The 24,147-nt window shown below is 36.8% G+C and overlaps 1 protein-coding gene across 1 annotated transcript in view; it reads left to right on the forward strand.

Annotated features, from left to right (window-relative positions):
- The window catches only part of CNOT2 (CCR4-NOT transcription complex subunit 2), a 179,932-nt gene that overhangs the window by 80,710 nt on the left and 75,075 nt on the right, over positions 1-24,147 (forward strand). Inside the window, 1 exon segment of the mRNA XM_043966896.1 lies at positions 5,251-5,301. Coding sequence (XP_043822831.1) covers positions 5,251-5,301 — 51 coding nt within the window.

Below are 24,147 nucleotides of genomic sequence, written 5' to 3' on the forward strand. Positions count from 1 at the left end.
CAGAAATAGGCAATAGCATGTCCAAGGGCCCAGGGTGGGGAGGGGGAGCAGCTTGCAGGCAAGTTTGGCTGGAACAGAGAGTGTCTGGAATGTGTGAAGTAAGTCTGGAAAGGAAGCAGGCTGGAAAAGGGTTGCTAAATCGAACAGTTTGGCTTTCATCCTGGAGGCAATAGGTAGCCACTGAAGATTCACATGCAACATAGCCTTTTAACTATAAGAAAAAAACAACATCAAGGTTATTACCTTAATTCCATATCTGGGTTGTCCATTGCTATAGTTATATATCATGTCACTTTATAACTTTTAATTCTACAGGGTATCTTAGTAAAGAGAGAGCAAAGGAAAGAGAAAATGAGCAAGAAGAAAGCACCAGGGATTTCAAGGTGCTTATAGTTAAATAGCATGATATGTGTACAGATAGCCAGTACAAAATATTACAACCTAAGTGCATACAATTAAAAAATTCCACTGAAAAAAGGCAGAGGGAAGCTTAGACACGGACACTAACAAAACAGGACAGTGTTGATACTCTCATGTTAATTTTAAAAATGATGCTTTAACAAACCTGTATGACATAGAGATTCACTGTTTTATATACAGTCCTTTTTCTGTTATTTTTTAATATTGAAATGTTTGTTGATATTTGACACATTCATAATAAAAAGGAATTAAAAATAAATTCATAATGTTAGCAAGAGTATAAATAGAGTTCTGAATAAAATCAGTTGTGGGAGAGATTGTTCTCAACTCTGGGAGTTTGGGGGTATCAGAAGATCATAGAGACTTTCTAGAGAACATGTTGGAATTTAGATCTAATTCAAGATAACCTTTCAGGTGTACAGAAATGCTTAAGCAAAGTCTGAAAAGCATTTGGAGTGAAAAGTTAGTAGTGTGAGAGGACAGGCCGGTATTGTGTCAGATTATGAAGAAATTTACATTTTCCACACATTGGAATTTGAACTCTATTTGGTAGGCAGCACAAAGGCATTTATTTATCCATGTTAAGAAGAATGACATGAGGGGCAGCTAGGTGGTGCAGTGGATAGAGCACTGGCCCTGGATTCAGGAGTACCTGAGTTCAAATCTGACCTCAGACACTTAACACTTACTAGCTGTGTGACCCTGGGCAAGTCACTTAACCCCAATTGCTTCACTAAAAAACAAAGAAGAATGACATGACCAGATCTCTGCCTAGGGGTAATATCTAACAATAGTGTGAAGGGTAGATTAGATAAGAGAGAAAGAGTAGAGGCTGGAATTATTACTAGAAATTATTTCAATTATTAGAAATTACTTCAGTAATCTAGGTGGATAGCAATAGGGTTTGTGTTAAGATTGGTTACAGTGGTAATAGATGAAAGAGGTAGGGCAAAGATAGAATTGACTGGATTTCATAGGGGAATAGCTATGAGTGGAAATGGAGGGGTTTTCCCCAGCCAGGGCCACAAAATCTCTGAATTGGATAATACCTTAAATTCCATGTAGTCCAATCTATACATGAATGAAAGTCTCTGTAAAGAACCTTGCAAGAATTCTCTCTATAAATTTCCTGATAAGACTAGCCTTTATCAGAAGATTTTTCAGTGTGGGGAAAACCTACTTAGCACCTTTTTGGGAAGCCTTTTCCATTTTGGGTTGTAATTATTGGAACTAATCAGCCTGCTCTCTTGTGCTCTGGTCAGGACCCAGTACCACATCACTGACACTTCACAAGTCTGGGGTGTTATGCCTCTCTTAATATAGATAACGATTTTATTCATTTTTTTTGGACTGCCGTATCATATCACGGTGTTGACTCATTGAACTTGAAGTCCATGAAGACCCCATGGCCCTTATCATATAAAATGCTTTCTAACTACATCTTTTCCAGCTCGCCCTTGGGAGGGTTTTTTTTTTTTATCCCAACTAAGGTGTACATTTGTATTCACTAACTTTCATCGTACTCAGGCTGAGTCTGATGCTCTGGACTGTTGAGGTTTTGGCTTTTGTTTTGAGTCCTGACCTCCCCTGAGCGTGTTGGTTATGACTCCCAGATTTGTCAGCTCTGCGTCTGATAAGCATTATGTCTATGACTTATCAGAGGGATTGATGAAAATATTAAATAGTCTAGGCCCAATATAGATCTCTTTGGCACTACAGAAGAGAGTCATCAAATCGTTACTAACTGTTCTTGGGGTTTTGCCATCTGGTTATTTCTGAATCCACTGACCAAATATTATTCTCTAGTTCACAACTTCACTTCCACCTTTCCCATAAGAACTGGTTAGGAGGGGGCAGGGAGGTGGCACAGTGGATAGAGCACCAGCCCTGGATTCAGGAGGACCTGAGTTCAAATATGGCCTCAGACACTTGACACTTAGTAGTTGTGTGACCCTGGGCAAGTCACTTAACCCTCTTTGCCCTGCAAACACAAACAAAATTCTCTTGCTCTCCGATATTTTAAAGATTTCTGACAGTGACCAAGCAAACACAATCAGCAGTTTTTAGAGGTGTGTGGCTCATCTAGGCTGTGTGACCTGAATTCATTCATGACAACTAGGAGCTCTTTTATTATTTCCTTTCCTTGCTCCTTCAGCGTTTGATGAACTCTTTGTTCTGTCCACAGATCTCATTCCTTGGCAGAGAAAACATCAGAAAATAAGTTGAGCACCTTGAGTTTTCATAGACTTAGCAAATATTGTTGAGCCATTCAACCTGAGGAGCAGGTCTTGATTCTCTTCTTCCCCTGATAAACAAAAATCCCATACATCACGCCCTCTCTCGCCACCATCCCCCCTTAGAAATGCTTTTGTTCCCCAGCCTCACTCAGCTCATTCTGAGTTTTGGTGGCTCTGTCACTGTTATTATAGCAGTGTGTCACACTTTTATTTACATTTATTTTTTGCCTCTGCCTGTTTTCTGAACAAGCCAGCCCCCTACCCCGGCCATCTGTCAATTGATGAGATCCCTATGTATATCCATATTGGTCTCTTCAGATAAATGTCCATTTTTCTCCTTATGGACATTACTTCTTTTTATGTCATTATAATTTAATCCTTGAGATCTTCTCATTCCTCCTGAGCCTACTTCCCATGTAGAATTTTAGCTTATATGAGTGTTAATAGTGTGAAATACTATATGCATATCATGTCATGTCAGAGTAATTTAGGATAAGAGGAATAATTTTAGGGAGAAAGATAAACTTGATTCTGGATATTTTGAATTTGAAATGGCCAGTGAGGTTGGCATATCATATCATAACCTAGAAATTAATTAGACATGAATTTTGGAATCATCTTGGTGGAGGGAATGGTTGAAACTCAGAGAATTATTGTGATTGTCCTGGGAGAGAGTTTAAAGGAACAGAAAAGAAATACCTATTTTAACATATTGTAAGGAAGGTAACAACAAGATGAGAAATGTATAGACAAGGAAAGGAGGAAACCAGGAGAGAAACTGTGAAGACATAACAAGTTTCTAGTACAAAATCACTGATTAGGACCTAACATTGAGAAACCAGTTATTTATCTGTTCACTTATTTATTGAGAACATTCATTGAGAAAATTTCAGAAAACATTTTGTAACTTGAATCCATGCAAGGGGAACAAAGCTTATGGAAAATTCAGGTAGGTGTGTGTGTGTGTTGGGAAGGGGATTGTGATGGAACAATGCAGAAAATACTCAATTAGCTTATTTCCTTAAAAAGACTATTTAATATAAACTCAGAAATTTTAATAGGCAGAGTAGCCTTGATGACAAAGTTTTTACTTGGGAATTAGAAAGGATAATTAAGAAATAAGTAGAGTTGAAATATGTTACAGGATCATCTACAAAGAAGAAAAAGTCTTGTCATTGGTAGTCCATGTATCATTCGGAATATTGATAATTAAGAACTCAGCTGTCTAGCACTATTGCTACCTGCAATTCTATGAGAATTCATATTAGACTGTTACTTACTTTCTATAATGTACAAGCTATACCATGGCTATATCTTTTAGTTAATGGTGACTGCAAATGTGGTTATAGATTCATTAATTCTATACCACACTATCAGAAATTAGAAGATGCGCTTAATTGTTAGTAAAATGTTTAGTTTTCAACTTATTCCTTTGAGTTTTATATCTGTACTTCATCGTCATCTGTGCTATGTATTGTGTCTGAGTAGTACCATGCATGGCTCACACCCAGTTCTCAAATTGTAATTTTGTCTCTAGAAGTTCATACATTATTGATAATTAGGTTGAGACCAGAGATAATATGATTAGCTCTCTAATATTTTATATGTACTGAGTCATACATTTTACCTCTTTCTGAAATAAAAAGTTTGAAGTAAAAGTAAAGTAAATGAAAAAAAGGATTACTCAGAGCTAGATCTGAGTAAGGATGGATTTACCACCACCACCCCCAGTCTCTCAAGCTTCTGTTGAACTCACTGAAATTACTTCTTTTTAAAAACACATTTCTTATTTATAACTGAAGTAATAAATTAAAGTATTTATTCATGAGGGTAGGAAATAATTAACCTTTAAATGACTTAAACTATTTTCTTCAGTGGTCTTTAGTTAACCAAGTAGTTAAGTCATTATTTGATAATCTATAGTTACAAAAGCTGAAAGTGTAGAGTATGTATTTTCTATGCTTGTGACCTATGAAGAATTTGTCAAAATTATGTTGAACAATAAAATTTCAGCTTCTATTGGATATGTGGTAAAACCAAGTTACACAAAATTACAGAATCTCAGAGGTGGTAGAGACTTCAGAGGTTAAAACTTCTGTGGAATTAGGAGTGCCCTCTACAGGGGCCTTGATACGTGATTTCATCTGCACTTTGGATTCTCTCAGTGCTTCATCTAGTTTTTATGTATAGCAGGAGCTTAGCAAAGGTTTGATGATAAACAAATGAACAAGGTACAGAGAGGAAAGTCAGTAAAGCATACTAGGAATAGTATCATCGGGGCATCATCTACTTGAACATTCATCAGGTTTGCTCTTCCTTTACTAAACATATTTTGCTATAGAGGTGGTTACAGAAATTGGGAGTAGCAGAAACATTGAGCAGTCATAATGAGGAAACTGTACATTGAGATCTTTCCAAGGTCATTTAATTATTTTTTTCCTATAATTTCTAAAGTTTTGGTAAATCCCTTTCTAATCCATTTATTATATGATTTTTATATCAGTGTTCCATGTTAAATCAGGGTTACCCCTGGTGTGTCTGGCTAGTGCCATGGCTCACCCCTCAGCTTCTGCTTCTTTGCTTCATCCTCCAGATGTGTGCTTTCCAATGTCCAGATCTGCAAGTGGTGAAAGAAGTTACAAAGGTAAGTATATGGGAGATAACATTGGGGAGGGGTTGTTTCTTCCTGCTTGGTCTCTTCTTCAGCCTGGCATTTCACTTACCCTTTCCTTCATTCTGTCCTCTGTCCCTTAGAGTTATACAATTTCTGTAATTATTCATAGCATAATAGAATTTTAGAGCTGGAAGGGGTCTCAGAAATCCTCTAGAACGCCTTAGTTTGGGGGGTGTAGAACTGATGTTCAGCTCAGTAGTGACTGAAGATCATGTGGAGCTGGAGCCGCCACTAGAATTCAGCAATACAGGGGTTTCCCTATTAGCCATAGTCATGAATAATGGTATTGCAATAGTGCTACCTCACATTTCTGTAATACTTAAGAATGACAAAGTATTTCATTCATGTTTTATAGGCAAGGAAACGGAGACTCCAAAAGGTGATAATCATTTGTCTTAAACCATAAGCTAGCAAATAGTAGAGCTAAGATTCCAACTTTGGTCCTTTGTCTCAAAACGAAGCATTCTTTCAACTAATCCTTGCTTAGAAGCATGGAAGAAGAAACATTTTCCCCCTGTTCAAATATTTTGAGGGGGAAATTCTGTATTACTTTTGGGAAGTGGAAGGAGAAATCTATTACATACCTAAAATAACTTATTTTTCTTTTGCTATTTTTTAAGGATGAGAATTTGCACCCATTTCACCTTCCAAAATAATTTTTTTTAATGGTGTATACATGTATATGTGTATAAACTCTTCAACATATGTTGTGAGGAAATATAGACATGGTAGTTAAGAAGATAGAGTGAGGATGAATGGCTGTGTTGGATTTTCTTTACATATTTCAGAGGAGAGGATTTTAAAATAATGAGAAAGATCTCAGGTTTTACCAAGTATAAAAGATTCTTTTTTTTGACCTTACTTTCTAATCTCTCTAAAAACTTACTGACAGTGGTCATAAGGGAACAAACAAGTCCTTGTAGATAATTTCCCAGACTCTTGCCCAGTTATTCTGCTGTGGATGTCTACCCAGGCCTAGAGACTGGAACCAAGTTCTTACTCTGCTCCTTGGGATAAAAGCCACAATCTGCTGTCTACTTCCACACGTGTTCTTGCTCAGCCCAAAGCTGGGACCCACTAGTGATTACCCCTGTTTGCAGATGCTTCCATCCTCAATTCAGCCTGTAACTGAATATAAGGACCAGAGCTGCCAGATGGGATGTGTTCTTGCACTCTTTAACAGTAGGTCAGGGATACCCCGAGAATTCTTCTTGCTCTGGTGCCCATACTCAGCTCTCTTTCACTCTTAGGATGCACATGAGCTCTGGGCCAGGCCCTATCCTAGTGTGTGTAGACGTCTCTGCCTGTCTCCTTAAGCCACCCTGAAACTGCAAAAATTACTCACTGTAACTTTTTTTTAGCTTTTCTGATAAGAATCAGATCTGACAAGTTTTCTAGATCTTTGTGGAGAGTAGAGGATATTTGATGGACCTAGACTATACTTCTTGCTACTCTACCACCTTCCCTATGACCTTTGTCCTTTTTTACTAAAGGCAATAATAGAATTAACATAATATCACTATATTCATGGTCCTAATATCAGGGTTATATTCCTGGCTCTGATACTAATCATCTTATGGAGATTTAATTTTTTTCTCTCTAATCTTCTCTTTTCTCAATTGTACAATGAAGATTATAATACTTGTACTAGAAGCTATCGTATATATTTTATACATATCTGTCCATCTATTAATCTATCATCTGTCTGTATGTCTGTTGGAAGCTATTATTGCTGTCTTACAGAATAATATGGTCTTTGGCAGTCCCTGATTATAGTCAGATTTTTTTCTAGAAGTATTTATGCTGATAAAGTCTAATAGCTATACTGATACTACTTCTGATTTAGTTCAATTCAGCTTTTATCAAATGCCTGCAATATGTAAGATCCTGTGTTAATCTCTGTACCACTGACTTTTGAGTTATTCTTGGGTTCATTGATAGACAGGTTTTTGAAACTTTCAGACATACTCTGCTCCTGTCTGTGTCTCTACACACATAAATTATATAATATATATGCTTCAGAAAACATAGTTCTGAAAGTAATTTTAATAATATAATCTCTATAGTATTTTACCAAGGAATTTTCATGTACATGTTAGGCCATTGGAGCCTCAAAACAACATAATGAGTAGGCAAGAATTTTTGTTTGTATTTTTCAGAGGATAGGTTAAATTAGTTGTCAGGGGGGCATGTATGTGCTGAAGACACATACTGAAGACTCCCTTATTTTACTGCTGCTAACTAGGCCAGAAGTCTTCTTTTTACCTTGCTGCTTCTATATATTTCCTAAACATAATCCTTTCTGATATATGTAATTACTAATGGGCAATATTAGTTGTTCCTTTAATATATTAGAATTTAGTCAAAGTTGAAAAGAAATTGTAAATAAAATTATATGGTAAAGATTCCAATTAAAAATGATGATAGCTTTAGTAAGAAAATTATGGAAAACTGTAATAATCATGTAAAGCTAGGAGTACCATGACACTTAAAATGAATTTGAAAGTGAAATTTATCATAAACAATTAAAAACATTTTAAAGCACATACAGTGAGCAAGGCACTGTGCTAGTTGCGGGGTTATGAAGAAAGAGTTAAAACAGTACTTTCCTTAAGGAGTGAATTCTTAATCATTCATGTGGTGAGTCATTCAATGTCTTTTTATTGAGTTTATAATATGTGTAAAGCAATGAGATGATTTAATTAAAGAATACTCATGTTTATTTTTTTTTCTTTAAATGGGAGATTACCATAAAACCCTTACATACAGCATTTCATTTATAAAACATTCTCCCAAATTTAGAGAACCTACCCCAGATGTACAAGTGAACTATTTGTGTCTGACCTGTGGTACAGCATTATGAAACTCGTATTGGTCTGATCAGCCACAGTTGACACTCTACTGTGACCCCAGCATGGTGATGTCATTTTTTGTCATTTTTGTCCCCTTTTGAAAGGAAGGACACCAACCAAACAAACAAACAATTTCCATTTTTATTAAGTTTATAATTGATGAACCATTTTTTGTTAATTTTGGGGAGGCAGTGATTTTAGTCCTTACTAAGAGAGATCTCCTTTCCATTGCAGACCTGTAACTCATCTGTTATAGTCTTAGAGAGTTGCCCGGGCTATTGGGAGATTACGTGCACACTACCCAGAGACCTCATTTGTGTTCTGAGGGAGGGCTGGATCCCAGGTCTTGCTAACCTTGGGGCTGATGCCTCACTTGCTGTCTTTAATGTAACATTTTTTTTTAATTTTTTTTTTAAGTGAGGCAATTGGGGTTAAGTGACTTGCCCAGGGTCACACAGCTAGTAGTGTTAAGTGTCTGAGGTTGGATTTGAACTCAGGTACTCCTGACTCCAGGGCCAGTGCTCTATCCACTGCGCCACCTAGCTGCCCTAAATGTAACATATTTAAAAAAACAACTAAATATGTTATTCATTGTATCCTACCTGATATGATGAGAAATCTTATTAATTTACCCTTAAATTAATTACTATTGTCTATACGGTCTTAAAAACCAAAATCCCCTTGTCCTTTTCTTTCATCTGAATGTGTAAAATAAACTTAATTATTTAGGTGTATAAACCTTTATATAAATACTCGTTGAGAGGTCAGAAATAGTCTCTGATTTAGGTAGTACATTTTCTCAAGAGGAAAGACAACAGGACAATCAGGAAATCATATTCTAATAGAGGCATCTGTTCTATATAGAGTCCGGTTTATCAGTTTTCATAAACGTATTTTATGCATAATCCTCTAGCACTTAGGAAATTGTTTGATGATAAACCTAGTTAAACTTACCACAAGTTGTTCACCAGGTGATGAATTGTTTTTAGCCATATAATTCATGAAGATCATGTATTAAGAATGGCAGTGTCCTAAATTAGTGCGGAGGGTAATCACTTTTCTAAAACCATAAACTCTTTTGAGGCAAATTAGGTATTCTAAATCCAAAGAGCTATATTGTAGTGCTTAATAAATGCTTTCCTAATTGATTGGGCATTTCTGATTTTTATCGTGCCTAGAAATGGCACAACTCAGTTCTAATGAATTTAGCATTATGATTTTCTAGGAGGATCAGGAAAGAGCTTTGTATTTAAAGTCTGGCAACCTGGGCTTTAATCCCAGCTTTGCTATTTTAACATGTGAGATCCGAGGCAAATCACTTAATTTCTCTGAGCTTCAGTTTCCTCTTCTGTAAAATCAAGAAGGTTCCATTTGACAGACATTTATTAAGTACCTGTTACATGCATGGCATTCTGGACAGTTAGGATGAAAAGAGAAATGAAGTATTCTCTGCTCTCTAAGAGCTTTCAATATACTTGGCCCATATATTATGTACACAGAAAGAGCTTAATACAAGTTAAATAAGGAAAGAGTACTAGTAAATGGGTGAAATCAGAGAGGTACCCACACCTAAGCTCAGCATTGAAGAGGAAAGGAAGGATCCATTCCAAACTACCACAGTGAGGAAAGACTGTGATTCTGTCTGCATTTCTTGCTTGGAAAAATGATAATCTCCTGCCTCTTAGGATTTGTTAATTTCATATGCCACATGTAACAAATACTTTCCCCGCCCCCATTCCCTTAGTTCTTAGGGAGAGAAGAGAAATGCATGCATTTAGCGTGCAGGACAGTAAATAAAGAGAGCATCTGGATCATTGTGGATTTTAAAATTTAATTAACATTTTTTGTTGTGTCACTTAGTTTTCAGAATTCTGTATTAGTAAAATTTTATATTGTATTGTCATGTTGGAGCATTGCAGTTTCCTTGCTTAATATAATATAATATAATTAAGTGTTGAAGTGAAAAAGACAGGTTTTGGTAGCATTTGTACCTTACTCCTTTTCTTAGTAAGTCAAATGGATTCTGATTTGTGAGTGATTTTAACAGTAAATTTTGGATGATATGGCGCACTAGATAAGATAGGAGTGGATAAGTTGTTAAAAAGTAGGTTATATTTGAAAGATTTGGTAGTAGTTCAGTGTGGAGACATAAGGAAAGGAAATGAGATGTGAAAGACTTATGTATAGGCAGTTTCTGCTTTTCATTGTAATACATTTCTGGAGACACCATTAGAAAATAGATCTTTTTTTTTTTTTCTTCCCCCATGTGCAGTTCATAGTCACTGCATTGACGGTTGGTAGTAAGGCTGACTTTACTAAGGGATGATTGAATTTCGACCTCAAAAGGAAAATGTATGGTTTTGTTTATTTTCGTTATGTGGATTGGCAAATTGAGGCATTTTTACAGTAAAATCTTGATTAACTGGGAACCTTCCATTAATCAAAAGATTTTGTTTTTAAGGAGTATGTGTTTTATCATTATTAATGACAGGTAAAATTGTAAATTGATACAGAGAAGCACTTTTTGAAAAACTCAAACACTCCCCTCCCCATTTATAGGTTTTATTTAGGAGTAAGTATATTATTTAGATCATTTTCTTAACCATCTATATCTAGAGTACTATACAATTAGAATTGACATGCAGAATGATGATCATGAATCATCAAAGAAAGATAAATTATAAGACTATATTTTTCCTATATTTTAAAGCAGTTTTCCATCACCGCTTAAACAGTTGAAACAAAAAACCCCCAGAAATGTTACTTTCCTTGCCTTCTTAAAGTTATACTGTGTTATATTTATTGAGAAGGAAAAGTGGCATGTGAATATAAAACAGTGTTTTACTGAAACAATTAAGTTTTGTGTTGTTTTTTCTTTTTCAGATGTTCATAGTTAGACCCTAGGAAGAGGATGTGAATAGGAACAGATTTCAGTTGAAAATGCTTATAGGAACGATTTTGTTTCATTGTGATGTTGTTAATATAAGCTAGTTTATAATGCCCAACCTCACTGAAAATCCATGCTGTCCGTGACCAGTTAATTTCTTTCTGAGTATCTGGTGTAGTCATTTCTTCAGTGTACAATTTTCTTTATACATTGATTTCTCCCTTTATCTGCCATCCTTCTTGGAGATTTTGGGGGGCTGCTTTTCTAGTAATTGTGTCTCTGTTTTGTCTTTTCTTCTTATCTTAAACAAATTTATATGTAATAAATGCGATTTTTTATACAAATATGAAATGGCCCTTTAGAGCTAGACTTTATACTCTTACATAATTGTGAAACCCTCACTAGAATAGTGATGGATCTCAAGTTTTTACTGTGTACCAGTTTGTCAGGACAGAACATACCCTATTACATTTGCCCTCTTTTCTATTAAAAAAAAAAATAGGGGGCAGTGGATAAAGCACTGGCCCTGGATTCAGGAGTGCCTGAGTTCAAATCCGGCCTCAGACACTTGACACTTACTAGCTGTGTGACCCCAATTGCCTCAACAACAAAAAAAAAACAAAGAATGTATTAGACGTAATACTAGGGATAGATGCTAACATGGGATCTGTTTCAAATTTTATTTGTTGTATTTAGTTTGTATCCATTTTGTATATAATTTATATATGTACTTGTCTTACCTAATATACTATAATCTTCTTGAAGGCAGAACAGGTTTTCTTTTTGACTTGAATACCTGTCTCATAGTATAGTATGAATAGTGGTTCTATGAAATACTGAACTCATGGAGCATATCTTTTTTCTGTTTCTATATCTGTATCCATTTATCTGTCTTCCTAATTAATATTTTCTCTCCTTCCCACCTTCTCATCCTCTATTAAGAAAAATCAGATTCCTGCCATTTACTATGCCCAAAAACATATGTCCCATTCTGATTTTTTTTTTTTTGGTGAGGCAACTGGGGTTAAGTGACTTGCCCAGGGTCACACACGCTAGTAAGTGTTAAGTGTCTAAAGGCCGGACTTGAACTTGGGTACTCCTGACTCCAGGGCCGGTGCTCTATCCACCCATTCTGATTTTGAGTTCGTTTTCTTTCTGTCAGGAAGTGGGTAGCATTGTTTGTTATTGATCCTCTGAAACTATTGGTCATTGCATTGCTTAGGGTTCTTAGGTCTTTCAGAATTATTTTTCTAGCATTACTCTTGCTACCCTCACCCTCTCTCTTACCTCCCTTCCCCCCTCCCAACTAAATATTGGTGAAAGAAAACGTGATTAAAAACTTTTACAATAAATAAGCATGGCCAAGGCAGCAGAAATCACACCATAGTCATGTTCAAAATGTTTGGCTTGACCCTTTGTGTCTCACCTAATGTAAGGACATGGGTAATATGCTTCATCATAGGTCCTTTGAGACATGGTTAGTTACTGCACTGATCAGAGTTCTTAAGTCCTCTGGTGTTTGTTTTTGTTTGCATTGTTTTCTGTGTATATCGATCCCCTAGGTCTGCTCATTTCACTCTGTGCAGTTAATATGGCTCAAGATTCTCTGAAATTATGTCTTTTGTCTTTTTTTAATGCAGAAGTTATATTCCATTACCTCTATATACCACAGTTTGTTCAGCCATTTCCTAATTGTGAAAGAGTTCATCTAAAATCTAAGTTACATCTTCAGGTTCCAGTACTCAATTCAGGAACAGGGAATGTGCTTTGTCATTCAACAAGCATCATTAGAGCCTACTATGTTTCATGCAGTGTGCTAAGTTCCAGGATTAGAGAGAGAGGCAAAAAAACGTCCTTGCTCTCCCAGAGTCACTGCCTAATGTGGGAGGAAATATGCAGAGAGCTATGTAAAAAGAAGATAATTCAGGACAAATTGGAGATAGTCAACTGAGGGGAGGTCCTAGAATTAAGGTGATTGGGAAAGTCTTTCTGGAGAAGATAGAATTTAGTTGGAACTTGAAGGAAGCCAGAAGAGGCCAAGAAATGGGAAATGAGGCAGGAGAGAATTCCAAGATGGGAGCAGGCAGTGAACATTTTCAGAATAAGGAGATGGACAGAGTAGGTTCATTGGACAAAGAGGCTAATGTCGTTTGGTTGCAGAGTATGGGTGATGGGATTAAAGAAAGAGTGAGAAGACGGGGGGGGGGGGGGGGCCGCCACCCCGCACATAGTGCAGAACTTTGGATGCCAAGTGGAATTTATATCTATTCCCGGAGTCAATAGGGAGTCATTGAGGATTGATTGAAATGAGGATGGCAACGTTTCAGAATTGTACTTTATGAAGATCAATTTGGTAATTGAGTGGGAGATGGATTACAGTGGGAGAGGCTGGAGGCACAGTGACTGAACGGCAGGCTGTTGCAGTGGTAGTTCAGGTGAGTGATGATGAGAGGTGATAGCTTGAGAAAAGGCAGACTCCACAGAAGTTGGAGGCAGATTGGTTGGAGCAGGCCATGAGAGTGAGGAGGGGTCTAGGTGACACCTTGGGTAAATAGGAGAAATGTGATGCAGAAGGCTTATTATAGTATGATTGCTGTAGATATCCACGAATGGTCAGCATGCAGCTGGGGCCGTTAATTGGAGGTAGATGAATTTAAGCCGGGCTCAGTATATGTGGGAATCATCACCAAAAGAAGTGTGGGGGATGCCAGTGGTCAGTGGGAGTGACTTGGATGAAGATCCAATAAATGAGACTGAGAAGGAGCAATCTGGGAGGGCAGGAGGTGAACAAGGAAAACAGTTGCACAGACACCTAGAGACCAGAGTTTTAACAGGGAAGAGAGATGTGATTGATTGTGTCAGAGACTTCAGAGAGGTCAAGAAGGATAAGGATTGAGAAAGCCTATTAGATTTGGGGAGATGAGATATAGGGATGATAGCTAGTAGAAGTAGATGGATCAAACAAGGGGATTCTTGAGGTTGGGAATAGACATGGGTGAGTTTTTAGGCAGTAGGGAAGTATCCAGTAGCCCAGGGAAAAAATTGAGGATAAGAAAGTAGGGGATTGAAAGGGGGAGAAGACAAGATGGAATGGTTTCACTTGGTGCATGAAAAGGAATTTACTTTGGTAGGGAGAAGAACCACTTCTTCATGTGAGACCAAGACATTTGAGTGATGTGAATTGGAGAGGAGGGAATAAGAGGGAACTACTTCTCAGGCAAATGACCTCTTCCCCCCCCCCCCCCCAGTAAAATATTAGGCAGAGGTTCTCAACTGAGAGGGTAGAGGGAGAGGAAGCCATAAAGTTTAAGGAGAGAAGAAAGGATTTTTTCTAGTGATTTTTAACCCCTCTTCCTACCTCCCCCCAATTTTCAAACTCTGTTGAGTTTGATATTTTTCTATACCAAATTGTGGGAGTGGAGGTAGAGGAGGGAGGTTAGGGATTGTGACCCTTGTTCATGAATGTTATGTTGTCTTTTTTCTGTTTCAGATAAAAATTGTGTGCACACTCTCCCCACCCTTTCCTCCTGCCTTTGTTGTTTTTCTCATGTACCCTAGTTGTGAAAATAGCAAGTTTTATCTGCTTCATGCTCTTTCCTACCCTAATGTATTCTTTTTGTTCTCCCTTCTTCACAGGATTGTTATGAGGATCAAATGAAATAATTATTTGTAAAGCACTTAGTGCCTGGCACATAGTAGGTACTTAATAAATGATTGTTCTCTTCCCCTTCCCTCTCTTCTCTAACCTCAGAAAGAATCCAATCCCAGGCCTCTGTTCTTATTTCATTTCCTCTGTACCCTTGAAAGTGTTATGGTTCTGATAAGGGTATTTGTTTCTTTTTTTCCCTATTAAATTTTAGTACTGTCTCATCATGTTATCTCCCTCCAGTTGCTCATTGTATCTACCTTTCTAGATTTCTCTCAACTCCTGTATTTGTATTATAGAGTTCCTGTCCGGGGTTGTTTTTTGTTTTTTCATCAGAAGTGCTTAAAACTGCTATTCCATTAAACATCCATATTATCCTTCCTGTAGGATTAAATTTGTTTTTTAGAGAAGTTTTTCTTGTTTGTAAACCTGTATCTTTTGCCATTTGGAATATTGTATTCTAGATCTCACATTTATAGTTGAAGCTGCCAAGTTTTGTCTGATATCCTGACTATAGTTCCTGGGTACTTATGTTGCTTTTTACTTCCTTGGCAGTACTTTTTCTTTGTGGGGGCTCTAAATTTTGACTTTATTTTTGGATTCCATTAAGGATCCATAGGTGGATTTCTGTGTTTAATTTGCGCTCTGACTCAATTAGCCTTGGATGGTTTTCATGTGCGATTCTTGAAAAATAATGGCCAGAGCTTTGTGGTTGTCATCTTCTTTTTTAATTCATGGTTTTCAGGAAGTCTTAAGTTCTTTCTTCTTGACCTCTTTCTTTTCCTGATCACCTGTTCTTCCATCAGAATTCTTCTATTTTCTATTTCTTGGTTTTGATTTTGTTTTACTATTTCTTGTTTCATAGAATTATTAATTTCTGTGTGGTCTATTTACTTTTCAGGGAGTCTGTTTCTTTTGTTAGGTTTACTACCTACTTTTTCTTCTAAGCTACTTAGTCTCCTAATTCTTTGCCCCATAACTTTTTCTTTTCAGTTGTAATCACTTTTTTTCTTTTACATATTCATATAAATTCTTGTAGAAAATTCATTTTCCCTTAGTGTCTGTCAGAAATTGTTAACTCTTCTGCAGCAATTTTTGATAAATTTTTATAAATTTGATAATTTTTGAATTTTGATGTTTTTATCTCTCTAGCTGTAATTCCTGAATTGGACTTTGTGAGGGAGTGTTCTTTACCCTCACTTGCCCTTTTGATTGGGATGGTCAGCCTTACTCGAACTCATCCTTTGTTTCTAGGCTGAACTTTGTCTTTCAGGGTTTGGCTGTTTGGGATTTTTGAGATTCAAAGTACTGGATCTGGGGCAGCTGGGTGGCACAATGGATAGAGCACCAGCCCTGGATTCAGGACAACTTGAGTTCAAATCTGGCCTCAGACACTTGACATGTACTAGTTGTATGACCCTGGACAAGTCACTTAACCCTCATTGCCCTGCCAAAAACAACAAACAAAAAACCCCAAAGTACTGGATCTTTAGGGCCCTCCTTGGAATCTCAGGAAAGGTAATAGTGACCTCAGATCCTCTAGGACTAAAGTTTCTTGGTCTTCCATTCCCTAAGGCCTTCCAAGATTTCCCAGTGTGGGCTTTCTGAACACCCTGAGGCTTTGTCAGAAAAGCCCTCTTACTAGCCTGTGGACACAGACCTTTAGAGGCTATATGTATCACTAGCCTCTGTCTGGTTTTCTGGAGGTGTACTGTGTTGGTTAAGACTGACTGTGTTTGGGGCAGCTAGGTGGGCGCAGTGATAGAGCACTGGCCCTGGATTCAGGAATACCTGAGTTCAAATCCGGCTCAGACACTTGACACTTACTAGCTGTGTGACCCTGGGCAAGTCACTTAACCCCCATTGCCCCACAAAAAAAAAAAAAAGACTGACTGTGTTTTAGGATGAAGAAGTAATAGTACATTCTCATTTGAATTTGAATCATGATTTGAGAGAGAGGTGTGGGTTTGGGTGGGTAACATTCAGACACCTTTCTTTTCTAGAAAACTTTGGTTTTTACTTCAATAAACATTTGTAATGTCTGTTACATGTATGGCATTAATTTAATTTAAGGTGGGTAGAATTAACTGAGCCGTTTTTTCCTATAAGAAATTCATCCTGAAATCGCTTTGTTGAGCTGTGGGATATTGTACGAGTCTTTAAAAATTTCTGAACATCAGTTTCATCACCTGTAAAACAGTTAAATAACTTATGTCCACAAGCTGTTGTAAGAGGCAAATGAGAGAGAGCTTTTGACAAATACAACACCCATTCCTAATAAAAACACTGGAGAGTTTAGGAATAGGGGGAGCTTTCCTTAAAATAATAATCAGTATCTACCTAAAGCCATCCGCAAGTATTATATGCAATGGAGATAAATTAGAGGCTTCCAATAAGATCAGGGTGAAACAGGGAAGTGTCCATTATCACCCCTCTTATTTAACATTGTACTAGAAATGTTAGCTTATAGCAATCAGAGAAGAGAAAAGGAATTAAAGGAATTAGAATAGGCAAGGAGGAAACAAAACTATCACTCTTTGCAGATGATATGATGGTATACTTAAGAATCCTCGAGAATCAACTCAAAAATTACTTGAAAACAACAACTTTAGCAAAAGTAGCAGGATATAAAATAAATCCACATAAATCATCAGCATTTCTATACATGACCAACAAAGTCCAGCAGCAAGAGATAGAAAGAGAAATTCCATTTTAAACTAACAGTAGATAATATAAAATACTTGGGAGTCTACTTGCAAGACAAACCCAGGAACTCTATGAACATAACTACCAAACACTCTTCAACACAAATCAATCAGATCTCAATAATGGAAAGATATCAGTTGCTCATGGATAGGCCAGAGCTAATATAGTAAAAATGACAAATACTGCCTAAATTAATTTTACTTATTCAGTGCCATACCAGTCAGACTACCTAAAAATTATTTTTATAGAGCTAGAAAGAAATAATAACAAAATCCATCAGGAAAACAAAAAAATCAGATATCCAGGGAAATAATGAAAAAAATTCACAGGAAGGTGGGTTAGCAGTACCAAACCTGGAGCTCTACTATAAAGCGGCAGTCATCAAAATTATCTGGTACTGGCTAAGAAATAGAGTTGGTAGATCAATGGAATAGGCTAGGCTCAGGAATGCAGTAGTAAATGACACTAGTATGTAGTGTTTGTTAAACCCAAAGACTCCAGCTTCTGGATAGGAACTCAGTATTTGACAAAAACTGCTGGGAAAACTGGAAGATAGTATGGCAGAAGATTTAGGCATAGACCAACATCTTACACCTTATACTAAAAAATAAGGTCAAAATGGATACACGATTTAGACATAAGAGGTGATACCATGGGTATATTAGGAGAGAAAGGAATAGTCTACCTATCAAATCTTTGAAAGGAAAACAGTTTTTGACAAAAAAAAGAGATAGAGTATATTATAAAAATGCAAATGGATGATTTTGATTACATTAATTAAAATTTTTTGTACAAACAGAAGCAATGCATCCAAAATAGAGAAGGGAGGCAGAAAGCTGGGAAACCATTTTGAGGCCAGTACTTCTGAATAAAGGCCTCATCTCTAAATATATAGGGAACTAAATCAAATTATAAGAACCCAAGTCATTCCCATTGAGAAATGGTCAAAGGATATGAAACAGGCAGTTTTCTGATGCAGAAACCAAAGCTATCTATTCCCATATGAAAAAATGCTCTAAATCTCTAATGATTAGAGAGATGCCAATAAAAACAACTCTGAGGTACCACTGACACCTATCAGATTGGCTAAAATGACAAAAAGGAAAATAATAATGTTGGAGAAGCTGTGGGAAAATTGGAACACTAATCCATTGTTGGTGGAGCTGTGAGCTGATCCAACCATATCTGGAGAGCAATTTAGAATTATGCCCAAAGGGCGATAAAGTTGTACATACCCTTTGACCCAGCAATACCACTTTTGGGTCTTTTTCCAAAGAGATCATGGAAGGGGGAAAGGGGACCACATGTACAAAATAATTTATAGCTGCTTCTTTACTTGGTGGCAAAGAATTGGAAGTTAGAGGGGGTGCCCATCAATTGGGGAATGGCCTGGACAAGTTGTGGTATATGAATACAATGGAATACTGTTGTGCTAATAAGAAACAATGAGCAGGAGGAGTTCAGAGAAACCAGGAGGGTTTTGTGTGGCTGATGATGAGTGAGATGAGCAGAACTAGAAGAACATTGTACACAGTAAACATCAACATTGAGTGTTGATCTACTGTGATGGACTATATTCTTCTCACACAATGCAATGGTACAGAAGAGTTCCAGGGAACTTGTGATGGAAGAGGATCTCCAAATCCAGGGGAAAAAAAAAAAAAGAACTACGGAGTATAGATGCTAATGAACCATACTATTTCTTTTGTTTTTGATGCTGTTGGTTTTTTCTATTTTGAGGTTTTCCATCATTGCTCTGATTTTTTCTCTTATAACATGACTAATGCAGAATAGGATTAATGTTATTATGTGTGTGTGTATGTATATATATATATATATATTATATATATATATATATATATAACCTATATCAGATTACCTGCTGTCTAGGGGGAGGGGGAGGGAGGGAGAAAAAATCTGAAATTGTAAAGCTTGTATAAACAAAGGTTGAAAACTATCTTTACATGTAATGGACAAAAAATAAAAATACTTTATTAATTAAAAAACAAAACAAACAAAAGAGTCAAATGAGTGCTTTTTCAAACATAAAAGTGCTAGGTTTTGTAGTGCATGGAATGCTGGCCTTGCGGTCAGAAAGACCTGATTTGGATCCCACCTGAGTCACTTAATAGCTGTGTGCTCAAATGAGATAATTTGCCTCTTTAAGGTTTACAAAGTTCTTAATTTTTTCTCCCCCCCCCTTTTTTGGTCGGGCATTGAGGGTTAAGTGGTTTGCCCAGGGTCACACAGCTAGTGCCAAGTGTCTGAGGCCAGATTTGAACTTGGGTCCTCCTGAGTCCAGGGCTGGTGCTTTATCCACTGTGCCACCTACAAAGTTGTGTGTGTGTGTGTGTGTGTGTGTGTGTGTGTGTGTGTGTGTGTGTGTGTGTGTGTGTGTGTGTGTGTATTATCTCAAGATTCTAGCTTGTCCAATGTTTTTGTCAGCAATTTGAATATTGAACTCCAGGGGCAATGACCCCTCTAAATCTATGATGCTCTCCCTTCACCTTGTGGCCTTAACAGCCTTATCTGTGTATTGGGGTCATTCCCCAACTCCATTTCCCTATGGTGCCTTTGGGGGGGGGGGATAGGGTTAAGTGACTTGCTCAAGGTCACACAGCTATTAAGTGTCAGGTGTCTGAATCCAACATTATAGAACAATGTAGAAATTAGTGAATTAATTTTTAGACTACCTATGCAACTCTGCATAGGAGATACAACTTTGGAACAAGTTAGAATCTTGAGTCACAATACTAAATATTTTCCTCTATGTTCAGATGGATACACAATCAATATTCTTTGAAACTGTTCTAATGATAGTGAGTTTTTGTCTTTACTATCATTCAGTCCACACTTTCTCCATCTTGTTTCAACACATACACATTCAACATCACATACACATTCAACATTATTCTATGTCCGCATTTGAACTCAGGCCTTCCTGAATCCAGGGCCGGTGCTTTATGAATGATTTGAATATTGATGTAGAGAATGTGCTTCTCATTTGTGAAAGATGCAACTCTGGGAGGTCTAGGTAATATGTTGCATGATAGCTAGGACACAAAATTTCTTGATAGGATAGAGGAGGAAATGAAACCAAGAAGATGAACCTTTAAAATTTGCACAGTTTTATAATGCTTTATATTCCTCCTTAACAACTCCATGTGCATTTTAAAGATTTTTAAAAAGTAAATAAAAGGTAAGAGGTGCAAATGGCTTGGTTAGCATTCATATATTAAATACAAGTCAACAGATTAAGTGATGCCATCTACAGGCACTGCCCTGGGGATCCAAAGAAGGCAAAAAATCCTCAAGGAGCTCACAGTCTAAAAAAGGATACATCTCGCAAAATAACTACATGCACAACTCAATATATGCAGGAGGAAATTTGAGATAATCTCAGAAAGTACTAAGATGAGGAGAAGGCAGTATTCCCCCCCGAAAAGGCTAGAAGGAAGTCAGGGAAGTTAACAGGCAGAGATGAGCAGAGGGGAGGGCATTCCAGATAGGGGGGATAGCAGTGAGAATGCCTTCATGCTTACTGATTGATGTTTGCTTAGATATTTAAGAAAATAATAAAATTTAGTAGAATATTAATGGGGAAAAAATAACCTTCCTGAATGTGACTGGATAAAGTTTAATAATTAATTCCAAACACCAAATACTATATTCTGGTTAATGCAGTTCAGTATATCCTATATTACATGTTTGGAAACATTATCTTTCATAAGCAATTATGTAATTTTCTAAGTAATAACTATATTTGTTTAATTCATAGAATTATATAGTTGGAAGAAATTTAAGATTTCATTTAGCTCTACCCATACCCATTTTATGAATTCCCTCTAAAAATTTTTTGACATATAGTCGTCTAACAGTATAGGAAATCATAATTTCCTTTCCATTTTTAGGAAAAATCTAATATGAAATTTTGATTATTTGATATTGATTATGCAAATTATTTATTTTTTTAATTAGGTTGAGTAAATCAGGATTTTGGAGGGGTAGATTGTTCTACACAGAGGAAATAGCATGAGGCAAGGCTTAGAGGTGAGAAGTGTGATTTAGCCAGATTCATTTTGCCGAAGAGTGGGAGATGAAGCTGAAGGTAGCTTTGATTCTAATTGTAGAGATCTTTTAATGCCAGCTAACGCAGTCTGGAAGATTATTTAGCAACTGAGTAATACAAAGATATTATAGACTAAGATGAAAGGAAATGATGTAAATAAATCAGGAGGCTGAAATATGGTAGGTATGAGATAATAAGGAGCTGAATTAAAATTGGTGATAGTATGAATTAAAAAGGAAAAAAAAAATGCTGTGAAAGAAACAGCAACAGAATTGCAGTGGATTTGATATGGAGACAATGGAGAAGTAAGAGTCAGAAACACTCTGACGGTTTTGGCCCTGTATATTTGGATGGTTACACAAACCAAAATAGGGAAGTTGGGAAGAAGATACGGTTTTGTTTGTGGCAATGACTAATTTGATTTTTAGAAATCTTGAGTTTTATAATACTGGTAATATATATCTATTCATGAAGGTGGAAATTACTAATAGGTAGTTGGTAATGGGATTGAAACTTAGGGTGGTGAGGTCTTGGCTGAGTTGATCTGGGTGCTCAGGAAGGACCACAGCAAAAAATCTCAATTGCATGAGTTTGTCTCTGGTCTCTTTGGCAGAATTTCTTGAAGGTTGAATTCAAGGCATTTCCAAGAAATGATTTTCCAGAAGGGACGCCTAGTAGATTTTTTCAGCCTGACTGGAAGGGAGTAAAGACAAATCCTGGTATTGACATTTATGACCTGGGAATCTTGGTGAATCACTTAACCTCTCTGTTCCTCAGTTTCTCCTTTTATAATGAACTGTTGAATTAGATGTGCTTCTAAGTTACTTCTAGCTTTAGATCTATGAACTTATGATTTTGCTTTGGAGTCTTCTAGTTTCATTTCTATTTGCTTGATAAGCTATGAATCTGTCTAACAATTTTCTTACACTTTCTTAGTTGTTTGCTGTTCTTTCTAGTTTGAGACTATTTTCCAGCACACTTTGGCAAGTCTTTGGCTTTGAGTAGTGGTCCTGAAGTAGTAAATGGATGAGTCACTCTTTTTAATATTGACCTTAAAAAGCCTTAGTGATAGGGCTTAAAAACAAACTTCATCTAAATTCCTACTATATCTATCAAACCATTCCTCACCATAGAAATAAATAGAAGACAAACAGAAATTCAGCAAAGTGACCATTGTATTTTGAAACTAACATTATATGTAATTTTCCATGCCTATGGCCCCCCACTTCGCAAGGCTCCAGAGGGAGGTGTCTTTTTGAATCTCTCCTTTGGGGCCAAGTTTGGTAATTATAATTTTACAGCTTGGATTTTCCCATTGTTTTATTGTGGTTTTATATTTTATTTACATTGTTTTGTAATTTGTGTTTGCTTTTCCTGGCTCTGCTTGTTTAAACTGCATCATTTTTGATGCAACTTTCCATACTTCTCTTCCTTTCATCATGGTCATCATTTCTTACAACACAGTTACATTCCTGTGTGCCAACTTGCTTTCCTAACTGGTAGGGCCCCTATTTTGTTTCTTTTGTGTCAATTGGTTTGAGTTGTGTCCAAATCTTGGTGACCCTGTTTAGGATTTTTTGGCAAAGTTTGCCATTTCCTTCTCCAGCTCATTTACAGATGAGGAAACTAAGGAAAACAGGTTAAGTGACTTGCTTCAAGGTCACACAACTACTAAATGTCTGAGGTCAAAGTTTGAACTCAGGAATGTTGTCTTCATCATTCCAGTACCCAGCACTCTGTCCACTTTGCCAGCTGTCCTTTTGTTTCTAGGTCTTTACTAATAAAAAAAAGTGGTTTGACTTGAACATTTTTAAATGGAGTAATATCACTAATGTAAGTGTTTATTAAAACCAAGTTAGCATATGTAGCAAATGGTGTACTTCTGTAGGGGAGAGAAGAGTAAGGTGAAGGAGTGTGAAGGATTGAAGTTTTGGATAGATGGGATAATGATAAGCAAAGGCAAAGCCATTCTGGTCTTATTCTGATTTGTTTGTTTTTGTTTTTGTTTTTCCTTGGCCAGGTAAATGATCCTTGAACTGGAAAAGTCAAAACAAGAATGGCTAAAAGGAAATGGTAGCCCAAATAAAGAAATAGAAAAGGTGGCACCTTAATGAGTTCAAGTTTCCATGTACTGAAAGAAATGGTGAATGTGATTCCTGAGTTATTGTCTGTGGTCTCTTTTTTTTTTTTTTTTACGTGAGGCAATTGGGGTTAAGTGACTTGCCAGGGTCACACAGCTAGTAAGTATGTGTTAAGTGTCTGAGGCTGGATTTGAACTCAGGTACTCCTGACTCCAGGGCCAGTGCTTTATCCACTGCGCCACCTAGTTGCCCCTGCTGTGGTCCTTTAAAAGGACCCTTAGGATCAAAATCATTCCCACAGGATTGGAAAAGGGAAAAGGTTATTCCCAAATTTCCACCCAAACAAGGAGATTGGAGTCATCAGCCCACAGATCAGTGACAGTTCTACTTGAATTTTCTGGCAAATTTTCTGCTTGTATTATTATTTTTTTTACATGTGAAAATCATATAAAATATATTTCTATATTAGCCACATTGCAAAAAAAAAGAAAGAAAAATAAGGACAATGAAAAAAAATATACTCATTTTGCACTCAGGCCTCATTAGTTCTGTCACTGGAAGTAGATCGACATATT

The sequence above is a fragment of the Dromiciops gliroides genome, chromosome 5 (genome assembly GCF_019393635.1).
Source record: "Dromiciops gliroides isolate mDroGli1 chromosome 5, mDroGli1.pri, whole genome shotgun sequence".
Classification (NCBI taxonomy): domain Eukaryota; kingdom Metazoa; phylum Chordata; class Mammalia; order Microbiotheria; family Microbiotheriidae; genus Dromiciops; species Dromiciops gliroides.